Below are 17,888 nucleotides of genomic sequence, written 5' to 3' on the forward strand. Positions count from 1 at the left end.
TTAACTTAGCTGTGCCCTTCTAAGCAAGTCAGTGTGGTTTGCTCTTTATTTTTCTGCTTCCTCCAACATTAAGGACCCCTCCATGGCAGGGGTTATTCTTATATCCTTGGGCCCTAGCACAAGGACAGACAAATAATTGATGCTCCAGGAATGTTTATTCAATGAACATGTAAGTCACCCAGGAGTGACTTAACACATCACAAGGGCCAGTGAGTTCATATGGGAGAGAGCAAAGAGATAGAAGCACTCCGATCCGGGTGGGGTTCATCAGGTAAGACTTCCTAGGTGAAGGAAGAGTCTTCGTTTTGAAAGCCATGAAAGGGGCTTGGGTTTTGGGGTGGGAGAAAGTTGGTTCACTTCCTGTTGATATGTATCTATTTATGGAAAGAGTGAGAAAGTCTTGAGTTTGACTTGTTTCCAGCACTTGCTTGCTGTGTGACCTTGCGTATGTTCTTTGAACATCTCTGAGCCTCAGTCTCCTCATCTGTGCAATGGGGATGAGCATCCTCACCTCTCAGGATTATCGTGAGGCTGACATAAGGTGACAGGCAAGATTGCCCAGCTCCGTGCTGGCCACAGAGTAACCATTCAGTAAGTAATGCCAACCACAACTTTTATAGTGCTTAACATGTGCCAAGCACTGTTCCGTCTGCTTTACACTTACTCATTGATGCCTCATAAGAAGCCTGTGAGTGTTGTATAATTACCCCCATTTTATAGGTGAGAAAGCTGAGGCACAGAGGGATTAAATAACTCAACTAAGGTGGTAAGGTTGTAAGTCAGGAAGTGGTGGAACAAGGATTTGAACCAGGAAGCCTGGCTTCTAGAATGTGCTCTCTGCTTTTCTTCTTTGTCCCTCCTGCCGTGGCTGCCTTTGTCTCTCAGCCTGCGAGTGTGATCCGGATGGGGCAGTGCCAGGAGCGCCCTGTGACCCAGTGACCGGGCAGTGTGTGTGCAAGGAGCAAGTGCAGGGGGAACGCTGTGACCTGTGCAAGCCGGGATTTACAGGACTCACCTATGCCAACCCGCAGGGCTGCCACCGTGAGTAGGGGGCCCAGCCTGCCGTGGCGTGGGGCAGGCGCCTGGGGCCACCAGATCTGTGACTGGTCCTACTCACTGAGCTGCGTGTCGGGTGCTTTGCCACTGGCTTCCAGCAGGTGACAGCACAGGCCTGACGTGGAAGGTGGGACAGAGTCCTCCTGAGGGAGGGCAGGCAGGTGGCCAAGCAGCCAGGTGTGGGGACTGGTGGGAAAGTGCGGTGGCCTTATGAGTCAGCCAGGTTATCTGGAGGGAACGGCCCTACTTGTTCTTTTCCCAGGCTGTGCCCCTCCCTGGTGCACGTCCTCTGGGGGTAAGATTTTGGTGGCCCGGCCCCCGAGCTCAGCAGCCCTCCCTCCCGTGCAGGCTGTGACTGCAGCGTCCTGGGTGCCCGGCGGGACATGCCGTGTGATGAGGAGAGTGGACGCTGCCTGTGTCTGCCCCACGTGGTGGGCCCCAAATGTGACCAGTGCGCTCGCTACCACTGGAAGCTGGCCAGCGGCCGGGGCTGCGAGCCATGTGCCTGCGACCCGCACAACTCCCTCAGCCCCCAGTGCAACCAGGTACATGGCGGGGTAGAGCATGGGCCCCTCAGCAAGGGAGGGCTCCCACCCAACAGCCTCTGTCTCCCCTCCGCACTGCCCTTCTGGGTCTTTCCAAAGTCAGACTGGGCTGCTTCTGTCCACCTTCCCCTGGGGAGGCCACCAAATGTCCCTCCGTCCGTGGCTCGCAGCCTTTGGCAATGCCACATTCGCACACCTTCTGCAGGGCCGTCCTGGGCTTTGACTTCAGAGCTTGTGTCCTCGTGGGAGCCCTTGCTTTGGGGTGCACTGGGGAGTTCTGCCCCCTGACCGGTCTCTCCCCACACAGTTCACAGGGCAGTGCCCCTGTCAGGAAGGTTTTGGTGGCCTGACCTGCAACGCTGCAGCCATCCGCCAGTGTCCTGACAAGACCTACGGAGATGCAGCTATGGGATGCCGAGGTGTGCTCACTGAGTGGGGACGCGGAGGACATGGGGGGGTGTGCTCGGGTTGGCTCGTGGTGGGGAAACGTGGGTCTGTGGTGGGGGAGGGCATCCCGTACTGGTCCACGCGGGGTGGGCCCTGGCAACCCATAGGGGCGCTCGCTCCCCACCACTGCCCCGGGGCTGACACCAGGCCGTCCCCATGTCCCTATGTGCGCATGACAGGAGGGCTGCTTTGCTTCCCGCTTCCCTGAGAAACCATTTCCCAGAAGCCATCTGCAGGAAACGTCCTCCTCTCCCTCTTCATAGATGGAGAAAGTGAGTCCTGAGGGGGAGTCAGTTTGACGAGTAGTGACAAGGGCAGGCAGACCCGAGTCTGTTCTCAGCTCTGTGACCTCGGAGGAGTTGCTCCCCCTCTTCAGGCCTCAGTTTCCTCATCTGGGCAAGGGGCACACTGCCTCAGATGCTTCATCTGTGCGAATGGGAAAACGAGCGTGTTAACTCTGCCACAGAGTGTGTGGTGAGGGTCAGAAGCGTTAGCGTGTGCCTGGTGAGGCTCAGAACAGGGCCTGCCATGTCGGAGGTGCTACGTAAGGGCTTGCTGTCATTACCATGATTTCATTCTGGCCTTGACTGTCTCATTCTAAGTGTGAAAGACCCTGAGGTCAGACCTCCTCTTCGGGCTTTCCCCACAAACACCTGATCTTCCTGACCCCCAGGCCTCTGACCATCATTTCTCCTCCCTTAGCCTGTGACTGTGACTTCCGGGGAACGGAGGGACCAGGCTGCGATAAGGCCTCGGGCCGCTGTCTCTGCCGCCCTGGCTCGACCGGGCCACGCTGCGACCAGTGCCAGCGAGGCTACTGTGACCGCTACCCGGTGTGTGTGGCCTGCCACCCCTGCTTCCAGACCTATGACGCCGGCCTCCGGGAGCGGGCCCTCCGCCTCAGCAGCCTCCGTAATGCCACCACCAGCCTGTGGCCTGGGCCGGGCCTGGAGGACCGCGGCCTGGCGTCCCGGATGCTGGACACGAAGAACAAGCTGGAGCAGATCCAAGCCATCCTCGGCGGCGCCTCGGTCACGGAGCAGGAGGTGGCCCAGGTGGCCAATGCCATCGTCTCCATCAGGTCATTCCCTCTCCCTGCCGAGCCACGTGGGTCCACATAGGGGCACACTGGTCCTTCCTTATATCGGTTACAGCCCTTTACCGTCTACCGAGGTTTCTCACAGGCGCCTCTCTTTTCACTGTCACGACAGTCCTGGGAGGTTGGCGTGGTGGGTGTTATTCCTTGCATTTTGCAGATGAGGAAACAGGCACAGATAGGTGACATGATAGAGTCACGTGGCCACCGAGGGGCAGAGCGGGGCACCGGGAGCACAGGCACGAGCCCAAGTCCTGAGTTCTTTCAAGTGCCCGGTGCCGCCCGTGGGAGAGTCAGCTCTGCATTAGTCAGCCTTGTGGAGGGCATCTGAGAGGCAGGGCTCTAAAAATAACTTGCGTTTGCTTTTGGAATGGGAGCAGTCCCACCCACGGTCTCCTCCCACCAGCCGAGGTGCCTTCTCAGTGAGGTTTCCTTCTGAAGTTTTTATGAGTTTGCTTTCCCTGAGCACTTGCTGACTGTGAGGGCATGAGCCATCTAGGTGTGCCATCGACCTTGGTCTCAGCACTGAGTAGGGAGTCCGCAGGCAGTTGGTGGGTTGGGTGTGCAGGCCTGGTGGGGCTTTCCAGAAGGACGGTCCGTGCTGAGCAAAGCCCGGCCATGGAGTACGCGAGGCTGGTGGAGGGAATGGTGGTGGGTGGAGCTGCAAAGGCCCTGGGAGGGAGGAACGTCTGGAAGCTCAGCCCTAGTGGGTCAGGGCAGGTGACCCCCTTCAGGTGGAGACCACCAGTGGGTTGCAGCTACGGGAGCTCTGTGGGGAGGTGTGGGCTGCAGAAGAGAGACTCGGGAGCCTGGGGTACAGGTGGTGGCTGATGTCGGCCTGTAGGCAGCAGAGGAGGAGGAGGGGCTCGGGGGATGCTCCTCGTGGAAGCCGACGTTGGGAGGCGGAGGAAAGCGGGGACTGTTAGGGTCACACACGCCAAGGAGGGATCTGCCCGCATAGGGGTGGAGGGAGGTTGTGCTAGCTTTTGCCCAGCAGGATCCTCTCCAGCCTGCGGAGGCTCCCTTCTGTGGCTTTTACTGACGGCGTCTCTTTTTGCTGACTCAGTAGCGATTTCTCCGAGGGGATGGCTGGCTCTAGGGAGGAAGCCCCCTTCCTGTATTTTAGTGGAAGCTTCTCTCCCACTTCAGGCAGACTCTCCACGGCCTGCAGGTGGATCTGCCCCTAGAGGAGGAGACCTTGTCCCTCTCGGGAGACCTGGAGAATCTGGACAGAAGCTTCAATCGCCTCCTCGTTATGTATCAGAGCAAGAGGGAGCAGTTTGAAAAAATAAGCAGTGCCGATCCTTCAGGTGAGGAGGGGCACACAGATGCCACACCGGGCCAGGCTTCATCCCCGTCTCCAGGCCTCCGGGTCCAGGGCCAGCTTGGTCCCCTCTCTTCTTCCCACAGGAGCCTTCCGGATGCTGACCGCGGCCCACCAGCGGTCATCCCAGGCTGCTCAGCAGGTCGCGGATAGCTCCCGCTGGCTGCTGCAGCTCAGGGACAGCCGGAGAGAGGCGGAGAGGCTGGAGCAGCAGCTGGGAGGAGCAGGAGGGGCCGGCGGCCCCCAGCTCGCGGCCCTGAGGCTGCAGATGGCTTCCTTGCCTGATCTGACACCCGCCGCCAACAAGGTGACTCCTGTCATGGAGCCCCACTTCCAGAGGCCCCCCGCCCCAGCTTGTCACTCACCGACTGTTGCTCCGCATTCCCCCCTGGGGCCACGTGGACCTCCCACACCCCCCCCATCCCGACCCTTGACCTCGCATAGTGTGTTCAGCAGTTACCAAGGAAACACGTTTCTGGTGCCCAAGTTGCCGTGGAGATGTCTGGCTGCTTGTTTCCCAGGTGTGGGAGGGGAGTGATCACTGAGGAGGCTTGGGGACCCCCTCTGATGCCCCCCCATCTCTCCACAGCTCTGTGGGGGCCCCAGGGAGATGGCTTGCACCCCGGGAGCATGCCCTGGGGAGCTGTGTCCCCGAGACAACGGCACGGCCTGTGGCTCCCACTGCAGGGGTGCTCTCCCCAGGGCAGGTGGGGCCTTCCGGACGGCAGGGCAGGTGGCCAAGCAGCTGCGGGGCTTCAACGCCCAGCTCCAGCAGACCAGGCAGATGGTAGGTGTGGCTGAGGTGGGGTGGGCCCGTGGTGGAGGAGGCAGAGGGGACAGAGCCCCTAAGCGAGTCAGAGCTCCCATTCTGCAGCCAGGAGTCGAAAGCCCAGAGATGTCGGGTGACTTTCCCGTGGCCCTACAGCAAGTGAGAGAGAGAGTTTGAGGCCAGTGTTTCTACATCATCTCTTCTGGGGCCAAACTGAGCTAGTTACAGAAGTTTCCTAGGGAGATCTTGGGTAGCAGGTGCCGCCAGAATCCTCGGGGACTGCCGAGAGGCCCTCTTGGGGCTTTAACCACTGCTGACGCATAGCGTGTGTCAGCAGATCAGGGCAGCCGAGGAAGCCACCTTGCAGGTGCAGTCAGATGCTCAGAGCCTGGAGGTGCAGGTGAGCACCAGCCGCGCCCAGATGGAGGAAGACGTCACACGCACGCGGCTCCTCATTCAGCAGGTCCGGGACTTCCTCTCAGGTGAGCTGGTCTTCACCTTTCCCCGGGCTGATGTTTCGACTTCCGCCTGTCCTCAGTGCCCCATTCCCTGTCCCTCATCTCACTTGTCAGTCAGCTACTTCCTTCCCTGGTCTCCATGCCCCCTGGACCAGCCCCCATCACTCACCTGGATGGCTGCAGGGCCTCTAGGTGACCCCCCACCTCCTTCCTGCCCCCTCATAGCCCGTTCTCAGCAGAACAGTCTGAAACATCTTTGAAAAATGTGTAAGCGGGGTCACATCCCACTCATGCCTAAAATCCTTCACTGGCTTTCCCTTGCTCTTGGGATAAGCTCTCAGCTCCTTACCATGGCCTCTGTTACCTCCTGGGTATGGCCTGTATCCTCTCTACTTTGCTCACAAACCGTCTTTGAACAGGCCAGGCTCTTGCCAGCCTCGGAGGCTCTTGCTGTTCCTCTGCCTGGGATGCTCTCTCTAAGGCTGCTGATTCTTGCCCTCCAGGTCTGAGTTTAAATATCTCCCTCGGGGGGCCTTTTCTGACCACCCACTCTGGTCATCCCCCTCCCCCATATTCCCCTCCGGAGTCTGACCTTCACTGCTGTACTCCGAGCCTGTGGCTGTTGAGCTCACCTGTCTACAAGTGTAATGTTTGTCTCCCAACTGGACTCTAAACTCCGAGAGGGCAGGGATGGCCGTCTGTCTTATTCACTGTGTCCCTGGCACTTAGCCTAAGTCCAGGCCCAGAAAAGCACCCAATGTTGATTGATTGAATAAGTGAACCCGATCTCCTCCCTTGCCACCTGGGGAGTGGGAAGGTCCCTGGACAGGACTCAGGGAATCTGTGGGACTTTGGGCAAGTTGTTTTCCTCTTTGCCTCATCTTTTCGCTTCTGCCAACGGGGGTGATAGTATTTTACAAGTTTACTCCGGGTGTCAAGCAACGAAATAAAATGTGTTTTGACAAATTAAAGATGCCCTAGGAGTATGAACTGATATTATTAAATTTCTGGTCCCTGCCAGGGAATGTGCTTGGCTGGGAGCCCAGTTAACAGGAGCTGACGGCCTGGTGTAATGACAGTCGTTCTTCCTGCTACTATTGCTGTGCTTCTGCTTCAAGAGGCCAGAGCCCCCTCTGGGGTGCAGGTGGCGGGTTGGAGAGAAGCAGGGACAGGCCAGAGTTTGGGGATGGGACTCACAAATAAGGAAGACCTTCCCTGAGTGAAGCTGCGTAAGGCAGGCTAGGTGGCCCCCCATCCTGCATCAACCCCAGCTAGGGGGTGGTGGGATAGGAAGCCTGTCCTTGGGGTGCAGTCTGGGCTCCCATGAATGGGCAGGGAGTGGCCGGGCTGCGGGGTCCCTGCTGTCCCCTCAGTTTGTGTCTTGTATCTCAGGTTGAGTCCTTGGACAGGATGAGGGGCAGAGAGAAGGAGCAGGGCCTGAGAGAGGCCTGGCCCCTGGGAGGGACCTGGGACAATTCTTACAGTCTCCATGGCTGTGTATTCTAAGGTCCAGAGTCCCGCTGCAGGAAGCATGGGTACCAGCTGCTGTGGGCGCGCAGGGTCACAGCGAGGGCGGGAGACTGGAAGGCCAGTGGAGGAGGGAGGGGACACCATCTTTCTCAGGTCATCAGAGGAAGTGACAAAGATAATAGGTCAGGTTTCCTGAGTTCTCACTAAGTGCTGGGCACTGTTCTAAGTGCTTCACATTATTTAATCCCGACTGCCTACCACTTTGCATGTGAGGACTCCAGATACAGGGAGGTTAAGAAACCTGCCTAGAAGCATCCAGCTTGGAGGGAGTACGGGTAGGGTTCACCTCACTCCGGAGTCCACACTCTAGATTATTGCGTTATGAGATGGACCACCTCCCAGCGCCCCACCACCCACCTTGCTTCTTTGCCTTCTCTAATGTTTGTCCTCTCCCTGCATTGTCTCCCCTGCCCTGCCCCACCCCTCCCGACCTGGCTAATTCCTACACACCCTCTAAGGATCCCCTGGGTATCTCATTCTCCAGGAAGCTTTCCTGGACCTGTCAGACTGGGTCAGGAGCCCCTGTAACAGCCGTCCTAGCACCCTGAGCTTACCCCCGTCACTCAGGGTTGTGCTTCCTTGCCCCACTAGATTTCAAGCTCCATGAGGGCAAGGCCCAAGGCCAATCTGACCTGCAGTCTCAGCTCCCCACATCCTGCAGCTCGGAGCAGTGAGTGTTTGCTGAGCCCACCCTGAGACTCAGAAACCCATGAAACTGAATGTAACTCAGACCAAGCCCACGGGTGCAGCTGAAGTGAGGCAGAACAAAGGAAGGGCAGGCGCTAGGTGAGGGTGTGCTTGCCGTAAGAGTCTTTCTAGGGAAGGCACATATAAGCTGCGTTGAGAGTAGGACTCTGGTGAGAGGTTGGCGGTCTCTATGGGGAGGTCCCTGTGAAAGCTCGTAATTGGGGAAAAGCCCACTTCATTAAACTCAGCCACAATTATGCCTTGAGCTCCTGCAGTGTGCTGCCCTGGCCCCAAAAGGACATAGCAATAAAGAGGCATGGTTTCCACCTTCCAGGAATGTCCTTCCACCTGGCATGAGGAGGGGACTGGGTCTAGGACCTCTGTAGCCAGCTGGTGAGGAAACCTTTGACTGCAGAGTAAGGCTGGGTGGGCCCCAGAGGAGTTAAGTTCTAGGGCAAACTATCTGCGTGGGCGGGTGCCCCCTTCCCTACCATGTCAGTACCAGTGGAATCTGTAAAAGTGACCATGGGGAGGAGATGCCATCTCTGTACTTCTGACCTTACTCTCTGACCCAGAGTTGGATTGTGAAATTCCTGCTAAATTGATTTTTTCATATCATCCCTTGAGGTTGGGCATCGTGATTCCCATTTCACAGATCAGGAAACTGAGCTCAACGAAGCCAGTTGACTTGTCCCAGTTTGCTTGAATAGTAAAGAGGAGGCCTGAGACTGGAGCCCCTTCAATCATTCACTGAATGTACAAACAGAGTGCCTCCAAGCGCCATGCACTGTGCTAGGGGCTGGGCTATAGCTGTGGAAAGCCAGTCCCCGTCCTCACGTCGTTTACATTCTAGTGGGGAAATGACAGAAAACCCAATAAATGAGTTAAGCGTCCAGCACGTGGGTGGCGATAAATGTTAGGGAAGAAGATAAAGCTGAGAAGGAGGGTAAGGAGTGTTGGCAGAGGGTAGAGGTTGCGATCCTAGATTGGATGGCCTGGGCTGGCCCCTCTCAGAAGGTGACATGTGAGCAAAGCCCAGGTCATCTTGATCTGCCTTTGCAAAAGCGAGCACTCTGCCCCAGAGGAGGGGCACGTGGAAGGGTTCTTATTGCCAAGGAAGCAGTTCCAGTCCCTGGCTGGTCTCCCCACTTCAGGGCTGATTATATCTGTGCTCCAGGCATTGTTCAGTACCAGCTGCCTGGTACCACCTCCTTCTCCCCAGCCTGCAGCTTCCTGTGGTGCCACTTAGTTGCCACAGCTGTGCCGACAGCCATCCTCCCGCGGCAGCGAGCCCGGAAATCCTCAGAGCAGGGCGCCTGAGTGTGCCTGGGAGGGAGCCGCAGCTCTTTGGGCAGCCCGGGCAGAGATGGCATGGAGGTGCTGCCCACGGGTGTTGTCAGCCTGGAGAGGCCTCTGATCTTTGGGGAGGTGGCTGAGCTCCCCCATTCCAATGGTTGGTTTGTCTTCCAGACCCTGACACTGACATAGCCACCATCCAGGAGGTCAGTGAGGCCGTGCTGGCCCTGTGGCTGCCCACAGACTCTGCCACTGTCCTGCGGAAGATGAATGAGATCCAGGCCATCGCAGCCAGGCTCCCCAACGTGGACCTGGTGCTTTCTCAGACCAAGCAGGACATCGCTCGGGCTCGCAGGCTCCAGGCGGAGGCTGAGCAGGCCAGGTGTGGCCCTGGGCCCTGAACTTCTCCCAGGATCGGGCTGGGGTTTTGCCCCTCAACTCTGTTGCTGGAAGCAAGAGAGGAACGTCTGCGAGTCAGAGGGGTGCCGAGGGCTGGGAGACAGGAGGAGGCGCTTACTGTGGTGGGGGATGGTGACGTGATATACAGCATCCAGCCGAAACTTTATTCGGCACAGCCCCGTCTTCCTTATTGGAAACCGTCCCCAGAGGCTGCCTCAGACAACCTGCTTGGTGAGGTCCTGGGGTGGAAAAGCTACTGAGTTAATACTTGCCTTCTTATCTTGGCTGGAAATGATATTCTCTGGACTGGGGAGTGAGTTGGATCCCACATCTCTTCATTCACTGTGCACCCATTCCACCCTCCCCCCTCTTCCATTCCCCCGGCCCCAGGAGCCGAGCCCACACAGTGGAGGGCCAGGTGGAGGATGTGCTGGGGAACCTGCGACAGGGCACGCTGGCACTGCAGGAGGCCCAGGACACCATGCAAGGCACCCGCCGCTCCCTTCAGCTTATCCAAGACAGGGTTGCTGAGGTAGGCATTATGGCTTCCTTCCCCCACTTGTGGGAATGAACATTCAGATTCAGGCGCAAGGCATAGAAGATGCCAGGAAGTGACCCGGGTGGAAACTGAGCTGGGGCCCTGAAGAAGGGAGCCTATGAGGCTTGAGCCTGGCTTCGAGCCTTTGGTTTTCTGCTCTCGTGGCTGCTGCAGGAGTGGGTGGGGTTGGTCAGCTGAGCTGGAGAACTGGGAGGCCTGGATGCCGGGGGCAGATAGAGGATTGGGATGGTGGCGATAGTGATGTCCTGCTTGTAGAGAGTTTTTGTGGCCTGATGAGTTGGAGGAGAGAAGAATGAAGGTCACTGCCTATGAGACCCACCCCAAACTCCGGGTCTCTTTTTCCACAAAGGTTCAGCAGGTGCTGGGGCCAGCGGAAAGACTGGTGACCAGCCTGATGGAGCAGCTGGGTGGCTTCCAAGCACGGATGGAGGAGCTCGGCCGCCGGGCCAGGCAGAAGCGGGCACAGGCCGCCCAGGCCCAGCAGCTGGCAGAGGAGGCCAGCAAGCAGGCACTGAATGCCCAGGAGGTACCTAGAGGGCAGAGTTAGAAGCAAGCATGGCCGGTGGGAGCAGGACAGGACTCTGTACACTTCATAAGACCATTGGGCTCCAAAGCACTTCGAGTACCAGTTATTCTGAAATATCCAGTGGGGGCTTCAGGATTAAGGCGCACCTGGCCAGGCACCTGAATTCTCCCTCTGGATGCCTTTGGTGGAGCTGGTTCAGGGATGCTGGAAACAGCCAGTCCGATCCCTCTCCTCTCACAGATGAAGTGGTGACTCTGTCCAGACCTAAAGCTCATCTACAAAGGAGGTTTCTTGACACCTGATCCAGAGCTTGTCCCCTGTCAAGGTTATCCAGCCCAGACAGAAACTCTTGATTTAGCCCAACCTGAGCCCCATCACTGTCAGAATTAGGTCAGAGAGAAGGTCGAAGAGCCAGTTTCAGTGTCTCCAGGGTCCCGGTGGTCCCGGTACAATGGCCAAACTGCCAAGCATACTACTAAGTGACGACTGTGTACCTGGCCCTGTGCTGGCACTGTAGATGAAGGGAGGGGAAATACAGAAGTTAAGGTATGGCTTGTGGCCCAGGGGCTTTTATGGGCAGAATCAGCCCATTGGGGATATTAGGAGGCACCTCATCTCTGTGTGCTGATTTGGGTTACATCAGGTCCTTTAGCCAAAGGTCTTTAGGACTTGGGATGATGATGATGTGGAGACTGTTCTTCCTTTTTCAGGGATTTGAGAGAATAAAGCAAAAGTATGCTGAGTTGAAGGACCGGCTGGGTCGGAGCCCCACGCTGGGAAAACAGGGCAGCCGGATCTTAAGCATCAAGATGGAGGCGGAGGAACTGTTTGGGGAAACCATGGAGATGATGGACAAGATGAAAGGTGAGGGAGTGGTCCAGGGGCTTGGACTTCAGGGCATCCCTGAAGGCTGCTCCCAACCCAGCGTTTCTGAGGCCTAATGTTTGGAACTAGCAGTGCTAAGGCAGTGAGATCAATAGGGATTTCCTGAGCACCTAGTAAGTACAAGGCATATAATGTGGCTTTGAGGCATGTGGACATGTTCACAAAGACTAGGCCTGCCCTCAAGAGGCTCGCAATCCATTTTTTCCTATTGGCCACCAGCTTCATGAAACTATTTAATAGCACAAAGAGGACTGTGATAAAAGCCCGAATAATAGAAGCTCTAGGGGCTCAGAGGATAAATAACATCAGAGAGAAATGTTCAGGGAAGGTAATGTTCAAAAAAGATAAGATTTGAGGTGGGCCTGGGAAGATGTATAAGCCTGGAAGAGGCTGTGAGGAGGAGAAGGGACATCAAGACATATTCTGAGGATGGAGGCGGGATCACCCAACTGGAGAGGAGGGTTGATGAGGAGAGAACAGGTGGGAGAGAAGTAGCACGGAGCCAGTGTGGCTGGTCCACGTGGCCGGCCCTGATGCCAGGAGGAGGTGGGTAGACTCAGCCCTGGAGGCAGTAGGAAACCATCCAAGGGTTTTGAATATGGCAAGCCATAATGAAAGAAGCTTTCGAAAGGGTTCTGAGGTTCCTCGGAAAGGAGAACAGAGATTTTCAGGCTCAGTCTCTGAGATGTGATGATGGGGTCACTGCTCTGTGAATGACAAAACCAGAGCCTCTTTGAATTTTAGAGAAAGCTTTGGACAAAAATCTGTTTGGCTAGCTAGATGGACACTATGGAGAAAGGCGGGCTGGCAAGTTGACAGTGGCTGTGGCCGGCCACAACTGAAGGGGGAGGCGAGAGGAGCTGACCTAGATGGAGGAGTCCAGGGCTGGGTCAGTGCACGCCCTGGCCCTGTCCATCCGTGTCTTGTATGAAGATAAAGAATTTGCTCATCAGATCTGAGGATGACAGGTAGTTAATGCACTAGATAACAGAACCAGCATTCTAAGGCAGTCTCAGAAGTCTAAAAGGATGGGCTGAAACTAACAGGATAAAATTAAGTAAGGAGAAAAATTCCCTCTCACTCTGGCCTTGTTTGGACCTAAACTCACAAGTATAGCTCAGGTGAGGTCTGGCTTCTCAGTGGATAATGTAGCTAAACACGTTATAACTGGTTAGTGATAAACACATATGAGTTGTTACTCACCCGAAAAAGACCCAAGAGTTTTGAGTAACTGTAAGCTTGATATAAGTCAGAAGTGCCTTTGCTCCTGCCAAAAGAGCTAAAAAATTCAAAGCAGCCAAGACAAAGGGAGTAATGGCTCAAGGATGATATTAAAAATATTTAGTAACTGGTGTGTCCTGCACTTACCAGCCAGAAAGGCTCAGGTTGTAGCATTGGAGCAAGCATTTACCTGCTTGCAGGAATTTACCTTTAATTGCAGGGTTTTGGGGAGGAGCCTGCTTAAGGAGCCTTTGGGGATGGGGGTCGGGGAATAGAACAGCAGCTGTAAAAATTTCAGTGTTTTATTAACCCATAGGTCCATGTGGGTACCCACTGGCTGAATGTCAGTCTGTTGATAACCCTGTTACACTCTGCTGATCTCCCAGGTGAGATCGAGTTCAATGGAGGCTACTACAGCTTCAAAAGGGATATTGATGAACCCACACACTTGAGAGGGAGGGTGGCCAGGGTTGGGATGTAGGGAAGGCCTGGTGATTATATCAGATGGGGAGTGGATGAAGGAGCTAGGGCGGTTTCATCTGGGGAAGATGGGGCCTCAGACATGTGAAGGACTGCCATGTAGGAAACAGAAAGAATAGATTCCGACACCCCAGGAGACAGACCTGGGACAATTGGGTGGCAGCGAGATGTGCTCAGATTCTGGCTTAACGAGAAGACTTTTTAACAAGCAGAACTGCCTGAAGTTGGAGCCTTGTGAGACAGTGCCCCCTGGCCCTGTTCCTGGAAAGTTCAGGCTGAGGCTGGGTACCAGCTCTCATGAATGTGGTACAGGGGGCTCCTGCCTAGGATGACAGGGGGGACAGGCTGGACTTGATCACTTTGGAGTCCTTCATATCCTCCACACATAATCTGGTGGTGGTGTGTGGAATGGACTGAAGGGGGAGGACTAGATTTACCTGGAGTGGCATTTTTGGGGAGAGACAATGGGGAGGAATTCTGGTCACCCAGCTCTTTTGCCCTGGTGCCCACCTAAGGAATCATTGGTGGGATGGCAGCTGTCTGGGTCCAACATAGCGGGTTTCTTATCTTGGTGCCAGTGGCCTCCCTCGTCAGCCTGGGACAACTCTGCCTAGAGCAGAGGAGAAGAGTAGGGGCAGAGGATCCTTGGGGTAAGGGCTTCCTGGGTCTGGCCCCTGCCATGTTTCTCTAAGAGTGGGATGGGGGCTGGAGAGGCCTGAGGCTGGAGAGAGCTGCCTTAGGGGCCAGACTCCCTCAAGGTGGAGGTGATTTCTCCCGCAGATGCTGCGTCCAGGTGGGTGGGAGAAGGAAGGGTTGGGAGTCTTCAGGTGTCTCACCAGCCCGTCTTCCTCCCCCTGGTGTTCCATCTGCCCTCAGACATGGAGTCGGAGCTGCTTCGGGGGAGCCAGGCCATCACGCTTCGCTCGGCAGATCTGACGGGGCTGGAGAAGCACGTGGAGCAGATCCGGAACCACATCAATGGGCGCGTGCTCTACTACGCCACCTGCAAGTGATGCGCCAGCGTCCAGCCTGTGGCCCTGCTCATCTGCCCTCTTTGCTTCTGGGGGCCAGGCTGGCTTGGAATACTGTCCAGCTGCAGGAAAAGTTTTATGCAACCTAAAGCACAGCCTGGAACACCCTGGTGTGCAGTTGTTAGGATCACCCTGGGCTGCAGCTGAGCCTGGGCTGATGGGACAACTACCGCTGAGGGACAGACATGGTGGAGGCGGGCCACATCATTGTAACCAGGAGCTCTCAAGTGGAGGGCGCTTGGCTGGGCAGTGTCCTTGCCCTTCATTCTCTGTTTTGGCTGAATCCTGGACCAACACAGAAACATAACTAAAAATGATGTACAAGTGAAAAACCCAATAAAAATCTATAGAAAGGAGCCTGGAGTTTCAAAGAGGGGAAATAGTCTGTCTCCCTGTGAAGTAAACATTTCTCATTTGTTTCTGTCTCCCATCTGGGGTTCCTGGGTACTCCTCTGCTCAAGCCCGAGGCCTGGTGGTGGGTGAAGAATAGGCTGCCCCCACTCTGCTCAGTCTAGCGACTCATCACCCAGACTTAGGGAGACGGGGCCCCTTTGCTCCAGCAACTGATGGATTCTATACTTGAGCGACCAGAGGAGGCGTTTTCACCTCTGAACAACTATACAGTTTCTCGTTTACAGAAGAAAATGTAGAAATCCAGAGACAGGAAGCAAGCTGTTCAAAATCACACAGCTCCTTGAGGCAGAACTAAGACCAGACCCTGTGTCTCTAGAGATCTCAGAAAGAAGCTGTAAATGGATGTGTGTGTGTGTGTGTGTGTGTGTGTGTGTGAGTGTGTGTGCTGAAAATACGGAAATGGCACGAACGTTTGTGTGCTAACTGTGGCCCGGATGCTGTGCTAGCATTTTATCTACATGAACTTCTTGGTCTTTATTGATCAGAGTAATTACTTATTGAGCTCTATGCTAGATACATCATCTGCATTATCTCATGATGTAGGTGGCACTGTTGTCCCCAAGTGAGGAAACCAAGGCACAAAAGGTTCAGTGACTCCCCCAAGGTCACAGATGTGGCAGGCAGGGCAGAGCTAGGCCTCAAACCCAAGTTCATCTATTACAGGCATTAGGAGGATGGCTGCTCAGGCTGGACTGTCTGGGTTCCGGTGGCACCTCTGCCAAGGGGTTGTTCTGAGAAGGAAATGAGTTGATGCGTGTAGCTCATGTCACTAGGTGCCTGGCCCACTGTGTGTCCCCCGACCACTCCTACCATCGCTAGGTCCTACCTGACCTCAAGCTCTCTGTGCATTTTCCACTCCAGGAGGCCCAGAAGCCCCTGAGCTGCTTCTGACTTAGAGAAGAACCAAAAGAAGCCTCATAGAAAAAAATATGTTCATTTTATTCAGCACAACACAGAGCCTGAAGCTGGAGGGAGCGGGAGACCAGAAAACTGGGAAGGGACAAGAACAATGTGTCTGATTTTCAGGGAGAGAGAGGGGAGCAGAGCCAGGATTTGAATTACTCGCTGAAAGAACAGTCAGCTTCCAATTTTCACTTAATTGAGTGTGTGTGTAGAGGGCATCTGGCCAGGATAATAATTCCTGACAGTACCTTGCCTTGGGTTTCTTTCTTTTTCATCTTGGAGGGTGTGGTCCTGCTTTTGGATGGGGGCAGGGAGAGAGGTGGATGAGAAGAGTGCTGGGTGTAGGCTGGCCAGGTTTGGAGCTAATCCTGGAGTTAGGATTTGAACTTGGAGAGCTCACAAGCAGACCACGAAGCTGCCTGTCATTCATGCAGATGCGCAGGCCACTCCATTAACGAGCCCATTCTGGCTACGAGGACGGAGGCTGGAGAGGCAAGGTCCAGGGTGTGCTGAGCGGGGAGTCTGGATAGATGCTCCATATGGCTTTGCTCGGAGATGGTGACACAGCTTGGCCAGCCCATTAAGCTTTTCAGGACAAACGACACAGACCTGGGTGAGCGCTATCTACGGACACTCTGCAGAGCCACGGCACGTAGGGTTGGGGGCACGGAGCAGGCAGGCCAGGGGGACCTGGAAGCCTCGGGTGCCGCTCCGCCCGCCTACAGCTTCGGTGAGGCCTCCACGCTTGGGACTCACTCCTGGGCCTTCTGTGAGGGTCTGTCCCAGGTGGCAGCTGTCTGCTGCTTCTGATCAGGCCTTGCTCGGCTTGCTCTCCCTTCTTCCCACTGCAGCGTAGACTCCAGGTTTGGAAAGGCAGAGAAGAGGTGAATAGCTATCTCTCCTGCAGAAGAAGGGGGTTCAGGGTGGGGGGGTGCTGTCGCCTCTGGTACCCCTCGGACCCCATCACTGAGACTCTGTGACTGCGATTTCCCCCTGAGCCCACGGCCCTGGCCCTCCTCCCTCTAGTTCCCTCACCTGAAAATTGTAGTGACACAGACACAGGCCCCTGGGATCACATAATGAGACAGACTCCAGTCTGCCCCACCCTGCAGTGGGAGCTGCCGCTGGCTTTAACTGGCACCATGACCTCCGATTTGAAGTTCCTGGAAAGGAAATGGAGCGGCCGGCTATGGTGGAGTATTTGAGGAGGAAGGAGAGCCGGGATAACTCTCTGTGCCTGTGGCTGCCACTCAGCCCTCCCTTTATGAGGTTCAGAAAGTACGAGCCTTTATAGAAAAGATGAATGAGATAACCAAGCCCCCAATGTCCCCCCGCAAAACACAGAGGCCCTGGAAACTCAAGGAATCTAACGCCCACCACTCAAATCTACCCAGCTTTCTGCAGGCATTTATAATCCCTGTTGCCTCACTAAACTTTGACAGTACCTCTGTGGGGCAGGCTGAGCAGGTATGATCCAATCAACCCATTTTACAGATGAGCAAACTAGAAACAGAGATATGGATTGAAAAGACAGTGGCCACACAGCTGGTGAGGGGTGTGGACAGGACTGGAGGCATTTCCCTTGACCCCCTCCTCCCCCCGCATCCAGAGCACTTCCACCCTACAGAGCTGCCCCCAAATGGGAGAGGCTCTTTGGTCAATTTCTTTCAGCTCCATTGCCTGAGTTCTTTCAGACCCAGGCTGAGCAGGGCTAGGCCTTGGGCTTTGGCTGAAAATACATACTGTTTTCTGTTGGCCTTTTTGAGGAGCGTGGGCTCAGAGCAGTAGGAGGACTTCCCTTTGGTCCCGACGCTCAGGCAGCTGGAGCAGCAACCGCAGGGCCCGACGGCCAGGGGCCCCTGCTGCATGGGCACAAGGCTGCTGCTGATGCGGAGGGAGCCGTGGATCAGGCAGTTGAGGGACTTGCCCCCAGGGGCGGTGGGCTGGGGGCCGTGTTGGCAGGGCAGCCGGGTCAGGGCAGGGAGGGCCACACTCTGGTCCAGGGCTGGTGCCTCGGTGATGGTGAACTCAGGGGAGCTGGGTCTTGAGGCTTCAGACGCTTGAGTGACGGGTGGCCCGTGCTCCACCTCCGGGCGGACACCTGGGCTGTGCAGGTTCATGTGAAGCTTCCTCATGTGGTGGACCACGGCTGCTGCGTTGAAGGCTTGCTGAGGAGATACGAGACCAGTCTCTGGCTGTCTCCATCCTCAGAGGGCCGTAAGGCTTAAGCTTTCCCTTTGCCCTGGGACCTCTTGAAACCGA

General features: G+C 55.8%; 2 protein-coding genes across 3 annotated transcripts in view; one reads left to right on the forward strand and one right to left on the reverse strand.

The window, feature by feature from the left end:
- The window catches only part of LAMB3 (laminin subunit beta 3), a 46,424-nt gene extending 31,762 nt beyond the window's left edge, over positions 1-14,662 (forward strand). For both annotated transcript variants that reach the window (XM_060010061.1, XM_060010068.1), the window contains 13 exons: positions 886-1,041; positions 1,405-1,601; positions 1,909-2,020; positions 2,751-3,129; positions 4,294-4,454; positions 4,555-4,775; positions 5,058-5,255; positions 5,575-5,719; positions 9,383-9,590; positions 9,998-10,139; positions 10,516-10,692; positions 11,403-11,556; positions 14,155-14,662. In XM_060010061.1, coding sequence (XP_059866044.1) covers positions 886-1,041; positions 1,405-1,601; positions 1,909-2,020; positions 2,751-3,129; positions 4,294-4,454; positions 4,555-4,775; positions 5,058-5,255; positions 5,575-5,719; positions 9,383-9,590; positions 9,998-10,139; positions 10,516-10,692; positions 11,403-11,556; positions 14,155-14,291 — 2,387 coding nt within the window. In that variant the 3' untranslated portion in view covers positions 14,292-14,662. The remainder of the gene's footprint in view (positions 1-885; positions 1,042-1,404; positions 1,602-1,908; positions 2,021-2,750; positions 3,130-4,293; positions 4,455-4,554; positions 4,776-5,057; positions 5,256-5,574; positions 5,720-9,382; positions 9,591-9,997; positions 10,140-10,515; positions 10,693-11,402; positions 11,557-14,154) is intronic.
- A 1,160-nt stretch (positions 14,663-15,822) lies between these two features.
- The window catches only part of CAMK1G (calcium/calmodulin dependent protein kinase IG), a 28,995-nt gene continuing 26,929 nt past the window's right edge, over positions 15,823-17,888 (reverse strand). The window contains exons 11-13 of the mRNA XM_060010079.1: positions 17,370-17,794; positions 16,662-16,789; positions 15,823-16,527 (exon numbers count right to left, since the gene is read on the reverse strand). Coding sequence (XP_059866062.1) covers positions 16,699-16,789; positions 17,370-17,794 — 516 coding nt within the window. The 3' untranslated portion in view covers positions 15,823-16,527; positions 16,662-16,698. The remainder of the gene's footprint in view (positions 16,528-16,661; positions 16,790-17,369; positions 17,795-17,888) is intronic.

The sequence above is a fragment of the Delphinus delphis genome, chromosome 1 (assembly GCF_949987515.2).
Source record: "Delphinus delphis chromosome 1, mDelDel1.2, whole genome shotgun sequence".
Classification (NCBI taxonomy): domain Eukaryota; kingdom Metazoa; phylum Chordata; class Mammalia; order Artiodactyla; family Delphinidae; genus Delphinus; species Delphinus delphis.